The 17,819-nt window shown below is 33.0% G+C and overlaps 2 protein-coding genes across 2 annotated transcripts in view; one reads left to right on the top strand and one right to left on the bottom strand.

The window, feature by feature from the left end:
- The window catches only part of LOC130221280 (nectin-3-like), a 14,376-nt gene extending 10,914 nt beyond the window's left edge, over positions 1 to 3,462 (bottom strand). Inside the window, exon 1 of the mRNA XM_056453697.1 lies at positions 3,392 to 3,462. Coding sequence (XP_056309672.1) covers positions 3,392 to 3,462 — 71 coding nt within the window. The remainder of the gene's footprint in view (positions 1 to 3,391) is intronic.
- On the top strand, positions 3,301 to 17,819 carry mpc2a (mitochondrial pyruvate carrier 2a). Its single transcript, XM_056462085.1, has 5 exons — positions 3,301 to 3,693; positions 7,044 to 7,084; positions 10,812 to 10,896; positions 14,256 to 14,367; positions 16,768 to 17,819. Exons 1-5 carry the CDS (start codon positions 3,546 to 3,548, stop codon positions 16,814 to 16,816), a joined length of 435 nt encoding a protein of 144 aa, XP_056318060.1. The 5' UTR covers positions 3,301 to 3,545; the 3' UTR covers positions 16,817 to 17,819.

The following is a 17,819-nucleotide window of genomic DNA, read 5'->3' as shown; positions in this document are numbered from 1 at the left end:
AGCTTTGCACTTGTTTTGCACACATGTGACATGATACTGGTAATATCCACTGCTGTATGGATATCTCTTATATTAATGTATTTTAATAACCGGGATTGAAGCGTCTTCTTTTATAATTGTTCTGACACGCGGCTGTGCTGATTAAGTGAATCTGAAGTGAATCGCTGTAATTTATTACACACATGCTCTGTTTTAAAACATTTTAAACTTGTAAAACTCACTCTTCTTGATCACGTTTGATGATGATTGATGAACCTAGCGAACTGAACACACCTTTTATTCCTGGCTGCTTTGCGCTCGTCCTGTCTTGATTATATGATTATACACGTGACTACCGGGACATGTTAATGCACGCAGCTGTCAATCAATATTGGTGGGCGGGGGGACCGCTCTCCTACGTAAAGTTGCGGTCGATCTGAAAACAGCTCCAATTGGTCCACCGTTTTTATGTTGTTAAATTTGAAAAAAAAGGACTGGGTGTGTTTATTTCACCCCAATATGACAGTTTATACACTATACTTACACACATTTCTGTCCAAACAGCTTGAAAAGTTAATTTTTCACCATAGGTGCCCTTAAACAAAACTACACATTTTTATTTTTATTTATTAAATTATTTAACCAGGAATGTCCCATTGAGATACAATATCTCTTCTACCAGGGAATCCTGGTCAAGACAGGCAGCATAGGACAAAGTTACAAAAAAAACAAAAAAAAACAAAAAAAAACATGTCACAACACATAAACACACAGAAAAATTGTATAAACTATAAACAATTGTTAAAACATGTGCATTGTTCTAAATTGACTTTAAAATATTTTTAAATATAGTGATAGATGGTACGAATTTCATATGTAGTATATCTTGAAGCTCATTCCATACATTTGGAGCATACTTAAGAGAATGTAGATCGACCAATCTCTGTGTAAAAAAATGTCACCTTAATTAAGAGTATACAGTACCTGCTGATCTGGTATTGTAAGTATTTGAATAGTACTCCGACAAACTAGATAAATACTGTGGTAATTTACTAACTAAAGTTTTAAAAATGAAAACTAAAATATGTAGTTTTCTCCTTGACTGTAATGAGGTCCATTCAGTCATTTTATAAACAAAATTACAGTGATGTGTATGTGCACTTGAACCAGTGACAAATCTTAAGGCACCATGACAAACAATATCCAATTTTTTAAAACATTCAGAGGTGTGTGCATATGAAGTAAATCTCCGTAATCCAATACTGATAGAAATGTACTCTCAATAAATGTTTTCGAGCTGCGAAGGAGAAACATTTTTTTAAATAAAAATAATAACCTAATGTTGGTCTGAGATTTTTAAAAGTTTTCAATATGAAACTTTAAGTCAACTCATCATCAAGCCAGACAACTAAATATTTATAAGATGCAACTTGTTCAATCAGTGCGACATTTAAAGTTTTAATTTTAAAATTGTGTATTGATAATCTGGATCGTGTAAAGATCATGTATTAAGTTTTTTGCATTCAATACTGATTTTAGGCAATCAAGAGACATTTGTAATGAATTGAAAACATTTTGTAAAGAGTCTATTGCCACAATTATAGATGAAAATTGTAAATAATTGTGTTGTCTTCATAAAAGTGTACATTTGCTGACTCAACAGCTTTACCAAGTTCATTTATATAAATGGAGAATAAAATTGGCCCCAACATTGTGCCTTGAGGAACACCTGTCTTTACTGTTAAAAGAGCAGAGATATGATTTTCTGTAGAAACACACAGTTCTTCCAGTCAAATAATTATGGAACCATTTCAACACTCTTGTACTAAACCTTACATCTTAGTCTTTGCAACAATATATCATGACTCACAGAATTAAATGCATTTGATAAATCTATAAAAAGTGCTGCACACGATTTTTATCATTCAGTGCAGTGATTATACAGTTGAAGTTAGAATTATTAGCCCCCCTGAATTATTAGCCCTGTTTATTTTTTCCCCAATTTCTGTTTAACAGAGAGCAGATTTTTTTCAACACATTTCTAAACATAATAGTTTTAATAACTCATTTCTAATAACTGATTTATTTTATCTTTGCCATGATGACAGTAAATAATATTTGACTAGATATTTTTCAAGACACTTCTATACAGCTTAAAGTGACATTTACAGGCTTAACTAAGCTAATTAGGTTAATTAGGCAGGTTAGGGTAATTAGACAAGTTATTGTATAATGATGGTTTGTTCTGTAGACAGTCGAAAAAAATATATAGCTTAAAGGGGCTAATAATTTTGACCTTAAAATTGCTGTTAAAATATTCAAAAACTGCTTTTATTCTAGCCGAAATAAAACAAATAAGACTTTCTCCAGAAGAAAAAATATTATTAGACATACTGTGAAAATATCCTTGCTCTGTTAAACATCATTTGGGAAATATTTCTAAAAGAAAACAAAATTAAAAGGGGGCTAATAATTCTGACTCCAACTGTATAGTAACTGACACTGCAGCAGTTATAGTGCTGTGCCCCTGTCTAAAACCTGACTGAGTTTGACATAAAATATTATTTGCTGACAAATAGCACTTTAACAGTTCATTTACTATAGACTCAAAAACTTCAGCTAAGTTATATAGAATGAAATAAATAAAGAAAGAAACCCAGCCCTAACTTTAACTAAATAATCTATAAATTAAAAATTATTCTAAACAATTAAATAAAAATTATTAAAATTCAAGATACTTAAAATAATGATCCAATTTTGGATAAAAAAAGAGAAACAAATACGTACAAAGGGCAATAGATTAAAATAAATAAAAACAGTTCAGATAATAAAGTAAAATAAGATTAAAACAAATAAACACTAAACACACAATAACAAAAGAAAGAAACAAATACGAAAAATTTAAAATAAAAATTACAATTATTTTACACAAATAATAATAATAATAATAATAAAACATTAATTAAAAAAATAATATTAAATAAATACATATGCAATTCACACTATTAAGTAAATAAATGTGTCAATAAATCAATAAAAGCAACATAAACTATAGATAAATAGGGCAAAATGTAGACAAACCAAGCGGTTGGGTTAAAATTTTAATTTAACTTTCTGACCAAATTTCTGTTGCCCTACTATTTTTTAATACGTAATGAGAAGGAAACTCCTGTTTAAAAGGGGTTTTTGACCGACCGAAATTATACCGACCGCGACATCTGCCGGATGGAAGCGTGTACAGCTCATGGTTGCAGTTTGGTATTAAGCTAACGTTACTCTACGATGCGCAGCCGCTTTAATATTCAACCAGCCAGTTAGCTATTAATAGATCATATGAGCACTTTCCCCTAATAGAGATCTAACCCATTTCAGAATAGACGTAGAGATTACCTATTTTTTTCCGTCATTCAACTCTCGGTGGATCTGCTTGTTCGTGTGTCCTTTGACCAGAGTTTTTGGTGATGATGATGATGACGATGGCATTGTGATCTGTCGTTTCGAAGGCGGAGGAAAGGTGCGCACCGAGTAAAACAAACATCCACCTCGTGCTTCGACCACCGCGGTGAATGAACATGAATAGCGGCAGACTTTATTCACGACTGCGGTTATGTCGGTTTTATTCCGGCGGCATGAGAGCGACGTATCACCGAACGCTGGACAGGATCGAGTTAATGCTGCCGCCTAAATTAAGACCTGTCTACAATCATCCTGCTGGTAAAGACATTACTCTGCTCCTGTCTGAAGAAACACACTAGCTGGCTTTCACATGATTGCATTAGTAGTGTTTACATGAATGGGCCTATGTACAATGTGGTGCATTGGAATTCTCTTTTGTAGACGATGTCCTCAATGCTAGTCATGGTGTTCGGTACTGAGCCATGCAGTGACCCCAAAACGACTTTGTACATTTAAATGCATTAGACAAGTGTTTTTAAATAAAAATATAGCTCAAGAGTACACATTTCATGCAAACATTGCATGTAATGGCAATATTACAGTATTATAATATATTACAAAACGATATGAACTTACTGAAATAACCTTGATATCGAAAATGGTCTGAAAGCTCTATCATTAAATTTTTGCTTAAGCAATTTGATATTTATCAGTGAAATTTATAAATTTTTCTGTGTGTCCAAATGCTTTTACTGATTAATGATCTAATTTTGCAATACTATGTGCAGCTAATTGTCACATTCAAGTGTTGAAGTAAAGTTGGTTTTTTATTCGTACATTCATTCGGTGACAACTTGTAACAAGCTCTCTATATTGTTTACCATGGTACGGTATATTGCACCAAAATATATTGCAATAAACGATATTATTGTCATTTTATGCCATTATATAATGCCAAAATGACATCACAATATCATCACAATGCAAGTACACTTCTGGAAAGAGCACATCATATTTTATTCTTAAGAATATTTAGTTTAATTATAGTCATTTAACAATTTAATAATTAGACATTGGAATCAGAATGTAAAAACGCATGTCCTGGGCTAAATTGTTGCTAGATTTGGTTTTTATGTATACAGTTGAATACATAAATATACAGATATACAGTTGAAGAGCAAGCAAAAAACAGAAATGTGCGCACATCTAAAAAACCTCGGAGGCAGGTGCTCGATCAAAAATAAACACTGTAGCTAAGATCAAAAGAAAATCGGCACACTGCCACTTTAGAAGACCTGATGAAGACCATGTCGGTCGAAACGTTGTGAGTGATATTAAAGACTTTTGAGAGCTAAAGTGTCAGTGTGTCAATTTTCTTTTGATCTTTTGCTACGATATACAGTTGAAGTTAGAATTATTAGCCCCCCTGAATTATTAGCCCCCTGTTTAATTTTTTCCCCAATTTCTGTTTAAGAGAGAAATTTTTTCAACACATTTCTAAACATAATAGTTTTATTAACTCATTTCTAATAACTGATTTATTTTATCTTTGCCATGATGACAGTAAATAGTATTTGACTAAATATTTTTCAAGACATTTCTATACAGCTTAAAGTGACATTTGAAGGCTTAACTAGGTTAATTAGGTTAACTAGGCAGGTTAGGGTAATTAGACAAGTTATTGTATAATGATGGTTTGTTCTGTAGACAGTCGAAAAATATATATTGCTTAAAGGGGCTAATAATTTTGTCCTTAAAATGGCTTTAAAAAATTAAAAACTGCTTTTATTCTAGCCAAAATGAAACAAATAAGACTTTCTCCAGAAGAAAAAATATTATCAGACATACTGTGAAAATTTCCTTGCTCTGTTAAACATCATTTGGGAAATATTTAAAAAAGAAAAGAAAAATTCAAAGGGGGCTAATAATTCTGACTTTAACTGTATATTGCATCACCAAAAATAATTGAGGTCATGTCTATGCATTGTGCAATAAGTCACTATATTGATTATTGTGATTATTGCCTACGTTCGGTCTGAAATCACACGCAAGTACAACTTGGAAACAACATTATCACTATTTATTTGACTGTAAACATTGTTGTCCTTTGATAGTCATTGACTGCTAATATGATTTCACTATTTACAATTTGCAAAGAATACTTTTCTGAAGTTATATTATTAAGGAAAAAGCCTGAATGTGTGAATATAAAACCAACTTTACCTCAATCATTCATGTGTAGTGTTGTATGGAGTGACATACAATGGTGACATTGTATTGTGCTGTGATGGTTTCAAAATGCAGTATAATTTTCTGTACAGTGCTGGTTTTCTATTTCACTTTGTTCCAAAGGCCTTGATGGAAATGCTGGACATTGCTTCTCCAGCTAGTCCAACACATCCTTCTCTGGTTAAGAATATTTCTTGTTATATACTGTAAGACATAAAGGTGGATCATATTCCCTATCTGATTTCACCAAGTAGGACATGTTCCTGAAATGAACATCTATGTTGATCCAGGAAAAACATTTCAAACAGCCAATCAGAATTAAGGGACATGTTTACCATTTATGTTAAGTTTAGGCTTACGGTTAGGTTTATGCACTTCTACATGATTGATATCCGACTATTGTTTCTATTTGATTTTGGGAATATTTACAGTTATGGTTGGGTTTAGGGTTAGGGAATAGGTATAGATTACAATTTTTGTGTTCACAAAAATTGTGTTCCAGGATCAACATAGATGTTAATCCAGGATGGCATCGAATTGGCAAAATTATTGACAAAATCACTGATGTGCAGAACATATCTGATCACAGGTCTTGTTCATTAAATAAGTATATTCTTCAAGGCATAATTCAATTAAAAATGAAAATTTTGTAATCGTCACTGTTTCCAATCCTATATGAGTTTATTTCTTCTGTTGAACAAAATAAGGTGATCTTTAAACAAACAGAACAAAACATTTTTTTTTAATGCTATTAACTAGACTAGTGGACCTCCATAGCATTTTTTATACTATTGATTTTTGAAGTAAAAAGGGACCAGCAACTGTTTGGATAATTATTTATATATTTGTATATATACACAATTTTTTTTTATAAAAAGCATAATAAAGATATCAATGTGAATTTGGAACAAAAGATGGTGACAAATCTTTCTTGTTTAAATAATCTTTCCCTTTAAGTTTTGGGGAATTCAGCGTATCAAATGAACAAAAGTTCAAGTTGCTTTATTGGCATGACATTTAGTACAGTATTGCCAAAGCATCTTAAATATGTATAAGATATGTATTATATTAACATCATCAAATTAATAAAATATACAATAAATATGAAATAAATGCTAAAAAAAAGATAATACATTTGATAATTATAACAATTACAATAATAATAATAAATAAGTCTAGATTATTTAAATAAGACACATGAATTTACATTAACCATTTATTATGGTGTGTAGGGTGTATGCATATTTTGCAGCCATTTATTTATTTATTTCAGTCATTTTTTCCAATTATTTAGTCAATAAATAAATAAATGAATGAATCACCAACACCAAATGTATTTTTCACATTAGATTTCACATCAAATAAAAAAGAGAAAATCACCCAGACTGAATGCATAATTTACACCAGTACTTCCTCAGAATTTGTTTTTCCCTCTTCAGGGCCAAAGACAGTTTTCTTCTGGGCGCCTGTTTTTAAATGGGTAAGATGAGTTTTGTTCATTTACTAACAGTTATCAAATATCTAAATGCCACATTCGATCATCAGTCAGCCTTCAGTTTGTACACTACCAAGTATATTGTCTTGACCTTGAATGTTTGTGTTTCACTTGATTATACAGTACCCGATGAAAATGACTTGTTAGAGTAAGAAATAGCTTATCATTTACTCACCCTCATGAATTTAACACCCACTCTTACGCTGAGGAACACAAGCGGAAGTAAAAGCAGCAGAATGTTGCTGCTTACTCTATACTGCGCTATGAGTTTTAAGGCTGTCAGTAATTAACAACTTAATTTTCACTCTGGTTTTCATGCAAACCAATCATATGGACAGCTTTTATAAAGCTTTTTTGACCCAACTAGCTTCCATATACAAAAGAAAGCAACCTAAACATTGTGCTCAACCTATTTTTTAGGCCCTAATGACTGTATATGTAAGATCAAAATGTCAAAAATCTAACACTAGAACAGTGTTATATATTTGCTGGCTCATTCAGATACATTACTCCATATACATATAGCATAACATAAATAATGTTTCAAAGAATGTTCAAATCCAAAAAATAAGCAGTTTTGGTGACACAGATTGTGTCCTTGTGTGGCCATGCTAATGACATCACACTTCCTCAATTTACAGTTTTCCTTATAGAAATCATACGGACACTTCAATATGTTGTGCCTTTTATTAGACGGCACAAACACAAAGCAGCATTATAACAGAACTTTAAAATGTATTGAGTATGAAAGAACAGTGGTGTTGTTTCTCCACATGATCACGATCAGAAAACCGGAAGTGCTGGACTTTGGCATAATAAAAGCTCTGCTGCTTTTGTGCTACATCACACTCACCTCTCATCAGCAATGCCTTCAACGTTCTTTTTTCGCTTCAACTTCTTTCAGCCTTAGAGGCTGATCACACCAAACGCACTTTTCCGTTCTGTTGTGCTTTTTTATGTTTCTAGGCAACAACTGAATAATTGTAATATTTAATGACATGATATTCATGACTTATGAAGTCATTCAGCTCCGGATAACTCAAAACAGTGACCACTAGTCTCTCTTCCGTCTTTAAAAGTCTCCATAGCCATCTTGACAACACAAATATTGCTGTCACCTCAACGGAAACCCCCCCTGTGTTTTCATTTGATTGGAGAATGAAAAAGACATGACTGACGTAGTGCACTCAAAAGTTGACTGCAGGTGGACAGCACGCACAGGCAAAAACAGGGTGCATACGCTGCATGCAAAACACGTGTGGCTATTAGAAAAACATTTAAAAGATGTACCTCTCAATGAAAAAGTGCATTCAGTGTGATTAGGGCCTTACTCTTCTTTATAATAACTGTAAAATACAATCACAATTTCTGCAGGAGACCCATAGGATGTGATGAAGACCACAACTCCCACACTCAGTCAGAGCATCATGAAACTACGCCTTTGTTTGTTGTGAAAACATGCCCTCTAGTGGAACAACTTGCATACGGTGCCTTTAAGCTGCATTCATGAATTTGAGTGCAAGTGGATTACACTGATTGCAGGTTTAACAGGGTCTGAAACATTTTGAATGTATCCAATTTCGACTGCTTCCATAGATAGTCATTTTTATGGACACTATTTACATTTCCGTGTTTCTCAGCAGCGGACGTCATCATAGTTGGGTAAACTTAGAGCGCAGTGAATGGGAGAATACAACAATTTTTTTTTTTTTACCATCCTATTTGCTGAAATAAATGAAATAATCCACAATGGTGTTATCAAGACCTTCAAAAAACGGAAATAAATTGTGTGTGATTGATAACAGCAGCCAGAAGGAGAACAATGTCAAATTTACTGTCCATAGATGCTGCTTTGGAAACACCTGAAATAAGTGGTAATTTATTTTTCGCAAATATTATATTATACATATACCTAAATACATATAAATATACATATGTTTTTAGAAAAAAATCTAAATATTACAAACTTTAAAGATTTTAAGATGCTGATGACCGTTAAACGTGTCATAACAGTCTTTTGAAAAGGGTCCATAGTGTAAACGCTCGCTTGGTTGAATAAATGTGATCATTGTATAGGGCACTGAAGTGAGAATGGCACTAAATCAAGATCTTCTTCATACTTTGCTACATTGTACGAAAACACATTTCAACCGAAACCTACTGAAAATACTTGTTAGTACCTACAGCACCAAAAAAACTGTGTTCTGTGGAAAAAATATTGATATTGTTGATTTACTGACGAACCATCCCTTTCAGTCAACCCAACATAATGTTAGTATTGTAATGAAGACCACAACTCCCATGATTCCACACTCAGTCACAGCGTCATCAAACTACGCCTTTGTTTGTTGTGAATACACGCCCTCTAGAGGCACAAATTACAAACTGTGCCTTTAAGATGCATTTTTCTGCAATTTGAGTGCAAGTGGACGACACTGAATGCAGGTTTAAAGTTTAAACAGGGTCTGAAACATTTTTAATGTGTCTAATTTGAACACTTCCATAGATAGTCATTTTTATGGACCCTTTTCACATTTCCATGTTTCTCAGCAGAGAATGTCGGCATAGTTGGGTAAACTTAGAGCGCAGTGAATGGGAGAGTATAACAAATTATTTTTGTTACCATCCTATTTGCTGAAATAATAAAAGAAAAACTCCACAATGGTGTTATCAAGACCTTCAGAAAAAGTAAATAAATTCTGTGAGATTGATAACGGCAGCCAGAAGGAGAACAACGTCAAATTTACTGTCCTGTCCAAAGACGCTGCATTGGAAACGCCTCATATAGGGGTAATTTGTTTATATACATATAAATATACGTATATTTTTAAAAACAATCTAAACATTTCAAACTTTAAAGGATTTAAGATGCTGATGACCTTTAAACGTGTCATAATGGTTTTGTGAAAAGGGTCCACAGAGTAAACGCTCACTTGTTTGAATACATGTGATCATGATTGTATAGGACATGTTGTGAGAGTGCAATAAATCAAGACCAAAACACAGATTACATTCGAAACCTACTGAAAATACTGGTTAGTGCCTACAACACAAAAAAAAAACTGTAATTGTATTCTGTGGAAAAAAGATTGATATTCTTTATTTATTGATGATCTATCCCTTTCAGTCAACCCACCAAAATGTTAGTATTGTAATGTAGACCACAACTCCCATGATTCCACACTCAGTCACAGCCTCATCAAACTACGCCTTTGTTGTGAACTTGCATACGGTGCCTTTAATCTGCATTTTCGCCAATTTGAGTGCAAGTGCACCACACTGAATGCAGGTTTAAGGTTTAAATGGGGTCTAAAACATTTTAAATGTATCCAATTTTGACCACTTCTATAGATAGTCCTTTTTATAGTGTAAACGCTCACTTGGTTGAACATACGTGATCATTGTATAGGACATGTTATGAGAGTGCAATAAATCAAGTCCAAAACACACATTACAATCAAACCTACTGAAAATACTTGTTAGTACCTACAGCGCAAAAAAAAAACAGTGTTTGTGCTCTGTGGAAAAAAGATTGATATTGATTTATTGATCCATCCCATTTAGTCAACCCAACATAATGTTATGCAAATTAGCAGAGCATATTTTGCAATTTAAAATGTTGTAATCCTGCAGTGAATGCAATCATATGTACCTGTTGATCAAGAGCGTTTGGGCAAGCTCACTCATGTTTGCTCTTTCTTTGCTCTTGCAGGGTTTAGTTGCGGCTGGATTCTCTGATATGACCCGGCCTCCAGAAAAGCTCAGCGTCTCCCAGTCCTGCGTCATCACAGCTACTGGTACTTCAGTCAACAGAAAGACGATTGATGTGGTTTAGTCAAGATTTACCATCATCAGTAGTCTGTTGTCAGTGTCCACTAGATTAGAAAAACTCATCTGAAGCCTCATAGTAAACTGAGATTAGTGGAGCTGAATATAGTACTTGAAATGAACGCGGGAAACTATAGTACATATCAGCTGGAAACTTTAGTATATCAGCAGTAGATTCAGTGTGAGAGTTAGGAAAATCTGTCTGTGTTTGAGATTGATAGTATTTGATAGTATTTTTTTCCTATGTATGTTGTTCAGTAATTCAAATGTGAGTTTTGACCTGTACAAGTGATAACTTAAAGGGATAGTACACCAATAAATGAAAATTCTCTCTCTTGACTTATTCCAAACCAGTTTATAGAGTTGTGTTTCTTCTATTGAACACAAAAGAAGATATTTTGAAGAATGTTTGAAACCGATAACCAGTGTTGGGCAGTAGCATTGCTACAAGTAGCGACACTACTAGCTTCTCAGTAGCGTAGCGGGACTGTCGCTACTTTATAAATCCAATAGCTTTTCAGTAGCGAAGCTATTTTTTAGTCAAGTAGCGCAGTAGCGTCAACACAAGCTAAATTTACCGATCACAGCTCAATAAGTGACAGCACCAACATTCACGGAGCTGTGAGGACGGTGTCTAGCCGATGAAGATAAATCCAAATGATGGCGAGAATGACGATTTCTTCTTCCTGTTTTACGATGGTTGACAACAAACTTTTTGGTGCGTTTGCCACCTCTCGCTCTGGTCGGTGCAATTGTTAGGCTGACACGAGAAACTTGCTTGATGGAAAGATGTCTGAGGAAGAGGAGTTTATATATATATATATATATATATATATATATATATATATATATATATATATATATATATATATATATATATATATGTATATGTATATATATATGTGTATATATATATATATATATATATATATATATATATATATATATATATATATATATATATATATATATATATATATATATATATAGTTTACTGAAGTAAAGGCTAAAGTATACTACGGTAATTACTATTTCATAATAGTTATTAATGATACTATGATATGTAAGTTAGTGTAATTTAATGCGTATTCGTAAATATTTCACCAACATTCACGGAGCTGTGAGGCCGGTGTCTAGCCGATGAAGATTTCTTCTTCTTCCTGTTTTACAATGGTTGACAACAAACTTTTTGGTGCATCTGCCACCTCTCGCTCTGGTCGGTGATGTCTCAAATCAATCGTTGGGCTGACATGAGAAACTTGCTTGATGGAAAGATGACTGATGGAGAGGAGTTTATATATATATATATATATATATATATATATATATATATATATATATATATATATATATATATATATATATATATATATATATATATATATAGTTTACTGTAGTAAAGGCTAAAGTATACTACGGCAATTACTTTTTCATGGTAGTTATTAATGATACTACGATATGTAAGTTAGTGTAATTTAATGCTTATTCGTAAATATTTACTATACATTACTATAGTATTTTAAATGCGTAACGTGGTTTTATTGGATTTTTTGTTTTTGCTGTTATATACTATAATTTGTTTCTGTTCGGTACAATATTATTTACTGTAAATAACTGAACTGAACAATTCTGCCTCATATCATTCATTGACCGTTTTAGTGATCACTGAGATATGAATGATAATTTAAGTTGCTTCGATTTAAAAGTGAAAATTGCAAAAATAGCATAAATGTAGCTAAGCTACTTTTGCAAAGTAGCTTTTAGCTTAGCTTGCTACATTTACCAGGGTGTAACTTTTTGTGTAGTTGAGCTACATTTTAAGTAGTGTAGCTAATAGCTTAGCTCACTACGTTTTTCAAGTTGCTTACCCAACACTGCCGATAACATTGAGTTCCACAGTAGTGGTTTCTCCTACTATGGATGTCAATGGTCAGCAGTGTTCAACATTATGAATACTAAAAGCTTAAACTGGTTTGGAACAAGACAATAGTCAGTAAAGGATAACAGAATATTTATTTTTGGATAACCTATGCGTTTAAAGGCATAGTTCCCCCAAAAATGAAACCTGGACCAACATTAAAGAATCATTTTTTGTTTATAATCATGATCCATGATGATTGATAAATTCAAGTCAGCGGCTACCTGTATTTTGAGAGTCAAAAAAAAAAACATGTAGAGGCTAAATAACATTAATACCTGTAGCTCCTAACATTGATGTGTTATGAAAGCAAACAATCTGTTTTTGAACATATTACTTTTTTTTGATGAACAATACAACAGGTTTTCCCTTTGTTTTGCCTGCATATGATTTTGTTGACTCTCAAAATGCTGGTAGATGTTGACTTTTTTTTATGAATCAACAAGAACACAATTTTAGCAAAAAACCCTTCTTTAATGTTCTACTAAAAACAAAAGTCACCCCCCAAAAATATCTAAATTTACTTAACGTTTAATCAAGCAAAACTATTATAGATTTCTGTGAACACAAAAAATGGATATTATTTTTGATAGGTAGGGGGGGGGGTATTATGGAAATCGATAGCTACTGGTTTACAACATTCTTCAGAATATCTTCTTTTGTGTCTATAAGAGAAGGGAAAATAAAATAGGTTTGGAACAAGTGGAAATGATCACACAATTTAATGTTTTTGGTGAACTTACTACATTACTTAGGTTGAGATCTGCTAAAATGGGCCACGTTTTGGTAAAAAAAAATTCTCAGTAAAGCTTCGTGTAACTCTCATTCTTTCAATCATTTTGCTTCGGCTTAGCCCCTTTATTCATCAGGGGAATGAACCGCCAACTTATCCAGCATGTTTTACATAGCGAATGCCCTTCCAGCTGCAACCCAGTACCGGGAAACACCCATACACCCATACTCATTTACACACATACACTACGACCAATTTGGTTTATTCAATTCATCTGTAGCGCATGTCTTTGGACTGTGGGGGAAACCGGAGCACTCAGAGGAAACCCATGCGAACACGGGGAGAAGATGCAAACTCCACACAAAAATACAAACTGACCCAGCCGGGACTCAAACCAGCGACCTTTTTGCTGTGAGGTGACAGTGCTAACCACTGACCCAACGTGTCGCCCTTCATGTAACACTCTACAATCAAAATAATTTTTACATGTCATCAAGTATTGAAGCAACAAATATTTAATATTTATTTATTGTGATTGGCTGTAAAAAGATATGACACTATAGTCTTACAGTATCTGGCCCACTGACTGTTCATTTTAGCAGCCTTTACCATACACAAATGGCTTATTCTATTATTGGTTAATTATTGGTAACTATCTCTCTCTGTTTTCTTTCCAGGATTGATCTGGTCAAGGTACTGTCTTGTGATTATCCCCAAGAACTGGGCTCTGTTTGCTGTAAACTTTTTCCTGGGCATATGTGGAAGCATCCAGCTCTTCAGGATATGGAGGTTAGTCATTACGAGTTCTGTTCTAAGGTCAGCTTTGTTTACTACCATCAGTCAATACACACAGGAGACGAGATTAGTCATGTAGGATTAAGTTGCAGAGTCTCTGAGTTCAGTCTGGAGATCAACAAGATACTAACAAGAATTAGCCACCTCCATTTAGCCTGTTATTTTAAATGCGTACAAGCTAATTAAAATGAATCACTTATTTATTTGTAATCAGATCTGGCTAATAATTAAAAATGATCTTACATGGGTCGGTAGCATCAATGCTTCTACGGTTCAGAATGCTAAAATGTACTTCAGTTAATTATTCTCTGGCAGTTTGGCTTTATTTATTTTGCTTTATTAAACTTCAGATGACTAATAAGTTGTTGGCACGTGATGTTTTTACATACAAAAGAACTGTGTTGTTTATCACGCTTGCCTTGGGCTAAGACTGTAATTACTAGCAACAGTCTTTACTTTCGCTGGGAGACGTCCTGTTTCAATTCATGGGTCAGAGAGGAGGTGTCCCATTCTGGTGTATGAAATGAAGGGTTATCAGGTTAGGGTAATCAGGAAATCAGTAATTAGTTCTGTAGACAATAAAAAAAAACATTGCTTAAGAGGGCTAATAATATTGACCTTAAAATGTAAAAAAATTAAATGCATTATGTTAATTAATATTATTATGCTAATAAAATATATTGTCAGACATACTGTGAAAAATCCCTTGCTCTGTTAAACATCATTTGGGAAATATTTGAAAAAGATCAATTAAAAATAATGTATTCAGCACAGTGTAACCAGTGTTAAAACATACTTAAAATTACAACATACTTATGCTACTTATTGAAATATGTCAAATATATTTTAATTAATTAAATTCAGGGAGTTCACGGGGTCTTAAAAAAGTTTTACATTTCAAAAACAGTATTTTACAGGTATAAAACAGGTCTTAATTTTCCAGTGTTCATGTAATCCCTAACACCCATACAGTCACCAACAATCCACAACCTTTAACAAAACTCTGTTTAGCAATATGGTTTAATTATATTTCTCACAATAACATTTGCAAGTTCTTCATGTATTTACAGACCTGAACAGACTGTTGTACAATATAGTTTTTAAAGCTTGTCAAAGAATTGTTCTATTGAAAAAAAAAATGTGTTCGTAAGTAAAAACTAGTTTGCTTATTTTGACACATTATTTAAGTGTTATTTAAGTAATTAGATTTTTTTTTTGATGGGGCAAGTAAATATCCTTATGGTTTAGCCCTTTTTAAGTCAGAAATTTAATTCAATATTGTCTTTAAAAGTCCTAAATTTGACCTGCAGATACCCTGAAATTAAAGTATAAACGTTTTTCATTTAAATATTGCATTTAATGTGGTAAATTTGACATTTAAAAAAACATTAATGACATTTTTTCTTTAAATATTTTAAAGAGAATTTTATTTGTAAAGGGTTTTTTTTTTTAAGTTTTATTGTACACACAGTTGAAGTCAAAATGATTCACTCTCCTGTGAATTTTTCTTTTTCAAATATTTCCCAAATAATGTTTAACAGAGCAAGGAATTTTTCACAGTATTTCCTATAATATTTTTTCTTCTGGGGAAAGTCTTATTTGTTTTATTTCGGCTAGAATAAAAGGAGTTTTTAATTTTTTAAAAACCATTTTAAGGTCAAAATTATTAGCCGCCTTTAGCTATATATTTTTTAATTGTCTACAGAACAAACCATTGGTATACAATGACTTGCCTAATTACCCTAACATGCCTAATTAACCTAGTTAAGCCTTTGAATTGCACTTTAAGCTGAATACTAGCATCTTGAAATATATCTAGTAAAATATAATGTGCTGTCATCATGGCAAAGATAAAAGAAATCAGTTAATAAAGGTTATTAATAAAGATTTTAAAAATCCTTCCGTTAAAAAGAAATTAGGCTAAAACAATTTTTTACAGTGGGCTAATAATTCAGGAGGGATTTTAATTATGACTTCAACTGTATGTACAGTAAATAGATGACTCATTCCTTTATTTTTAAAATGCACACATATTACAAATATTACAAGACTTTGATTTTAGTTATTTAGTTGTATTACTCCTGAACACCATATTTTATGTATATTTAATGATCTTCACGAATGAGTCCCATATAGCAAATACAGCGAAGGTGCCCTGTACTTGTTACAGTACATGAGTTTGAAGGGAAAGTGCCCTTTCTTCCTCATCAAGTAAATGGTGGTGTAGAAGAGTTTTTCATAACATGACAGACGGGTAGCAGAGTAAAGGGCAGGTTTTATTCTTGTGTTTACGATGGCCTGAAGACGCTTCCAGCAGCAACCCATTGTGTTCATTCAGCACATAAGTAATTATGCATTTAAAGGGACTGACGCACTCTTTGTTTGTGTGTGCAGGTACAACCAAGAGCTCAAGCAGAAAGAAGCGGAAGTGCAGCAGACCTGAAAAGCCACAAAAGTGTTCTGCTGTTGTTCAGTTACTGTAAAAGCAATGAATCAGCCTTTTGCACACTACCGCCATGTGATTTAGATCAAAGGAATCTGTGTGAAATAGAGGTTTATTTTACCAAAAAATAATCATTTCTTATTTAAATTCTGTCACGCACATCTGTTGTGATACGATGATTGTATTTCTGATGTTCTCGATTGATCCGTTTCTCAGTTTTAAAGGGGTCATATTATAGTAGTAATAATAATAATAAAATGGTGTGCCTATAAAAGCGTTCGTTTTTATTCGTGCCAAGACATTTTTCAACACACATATAATGTACAAGTTCCTCATTTATATTCAATTCATGTTTATTTACTGGATATAGCACTTTTACATTGTAGATTGTGTCAAAGCAGCTTAACATTGACGTTCTAGATTTATATCTGTCACTTGAATGATAAAATGATGCTAAATTACTGTTTATAACTGGACAAATTTCCAGTCACTTGTTTGTTACTGTTAGATCTATTTCAAATGTTTATACATGAATAGTGTTGCCAGATTGGGTCTTTTTAAATTTGATTGTGCTTGCCCCAGGCGAGGGCTATGCGGTCATACGAAGTCTGTGCCGGACCATACACATGTGTTTAACGCAGAAGTATAAATTAGCCTTTAGTTGCTGTATGGTTAAAGTATGACAGTTAAAGTAACTAGGCTAATTTCTGATTTAAATCAATTAAAATATTAATCTAATCTAATAGTTTGGGCGTTTTTTGTGTAGGTTTTGGACTGGAAAAAGTCAGCTATATCTGGCAACACTGTACATTGAATCAACTTCCGTTATAGCTTTGCTCACTCGCTGATTGTAGGTTTGGTGTTACTGTACCTAATATAGATTTTGAACTCTATGCTGAATATATGTAATGTGACACAACCACAAAATAATCTGCTAAAATGTGCCGTTCAAACTGCTTAGCTCAGATTGAAATAATATTCAGGCATACTGTTCAAAACGAAA

Source organism: Danio aesculapii, chromosome 1 (genome assembly GCF_903798145.1).
Source record: "Danio aesculapii chromosome 1, fDanAes4.1, whole genome shotgun sequence".
Classification (NCBI taxonomy): domain Eukaryota; kingdom Metazoa; phylum Chordata; class Actinopteri; order Cypriniformes; family Danionidae; genus Danio; species Danio aesculapii.
The sequence above is the reverse complement of the archived record's forward strand: the minus strand, read 5'-3'. Positions and strand labels throughout refer to the sequence as shown.

What these genes read in the sequence shown, in the direction of transcription:
- mpc2a (XM_056462085.1), top strand. Translation starts at nt 3,546, where the DNA reads ATGAACATGAATAGCGGCAGACTTTATTCACGACTGCGGTTATGTCGG. An exon ending in GGGCGCCTGTTTTTAAATGG is followed by an intron (nt 7,085 to 10,811) that starts GTAAGATGAGTT and finishes TTGCTCTTGCAG; the next exon opens with GGTTTAGTTGCGGCTGGATT. An exon ending in CAGCTCTTCAGGATATGGAG is followed by an intron (nt 14,368 to 16,767) that starts GTTAGTCATTAC and finishes TTGTGTGTGCAG; the next exon opens with GTACAACCAAGAGCTCAAGC.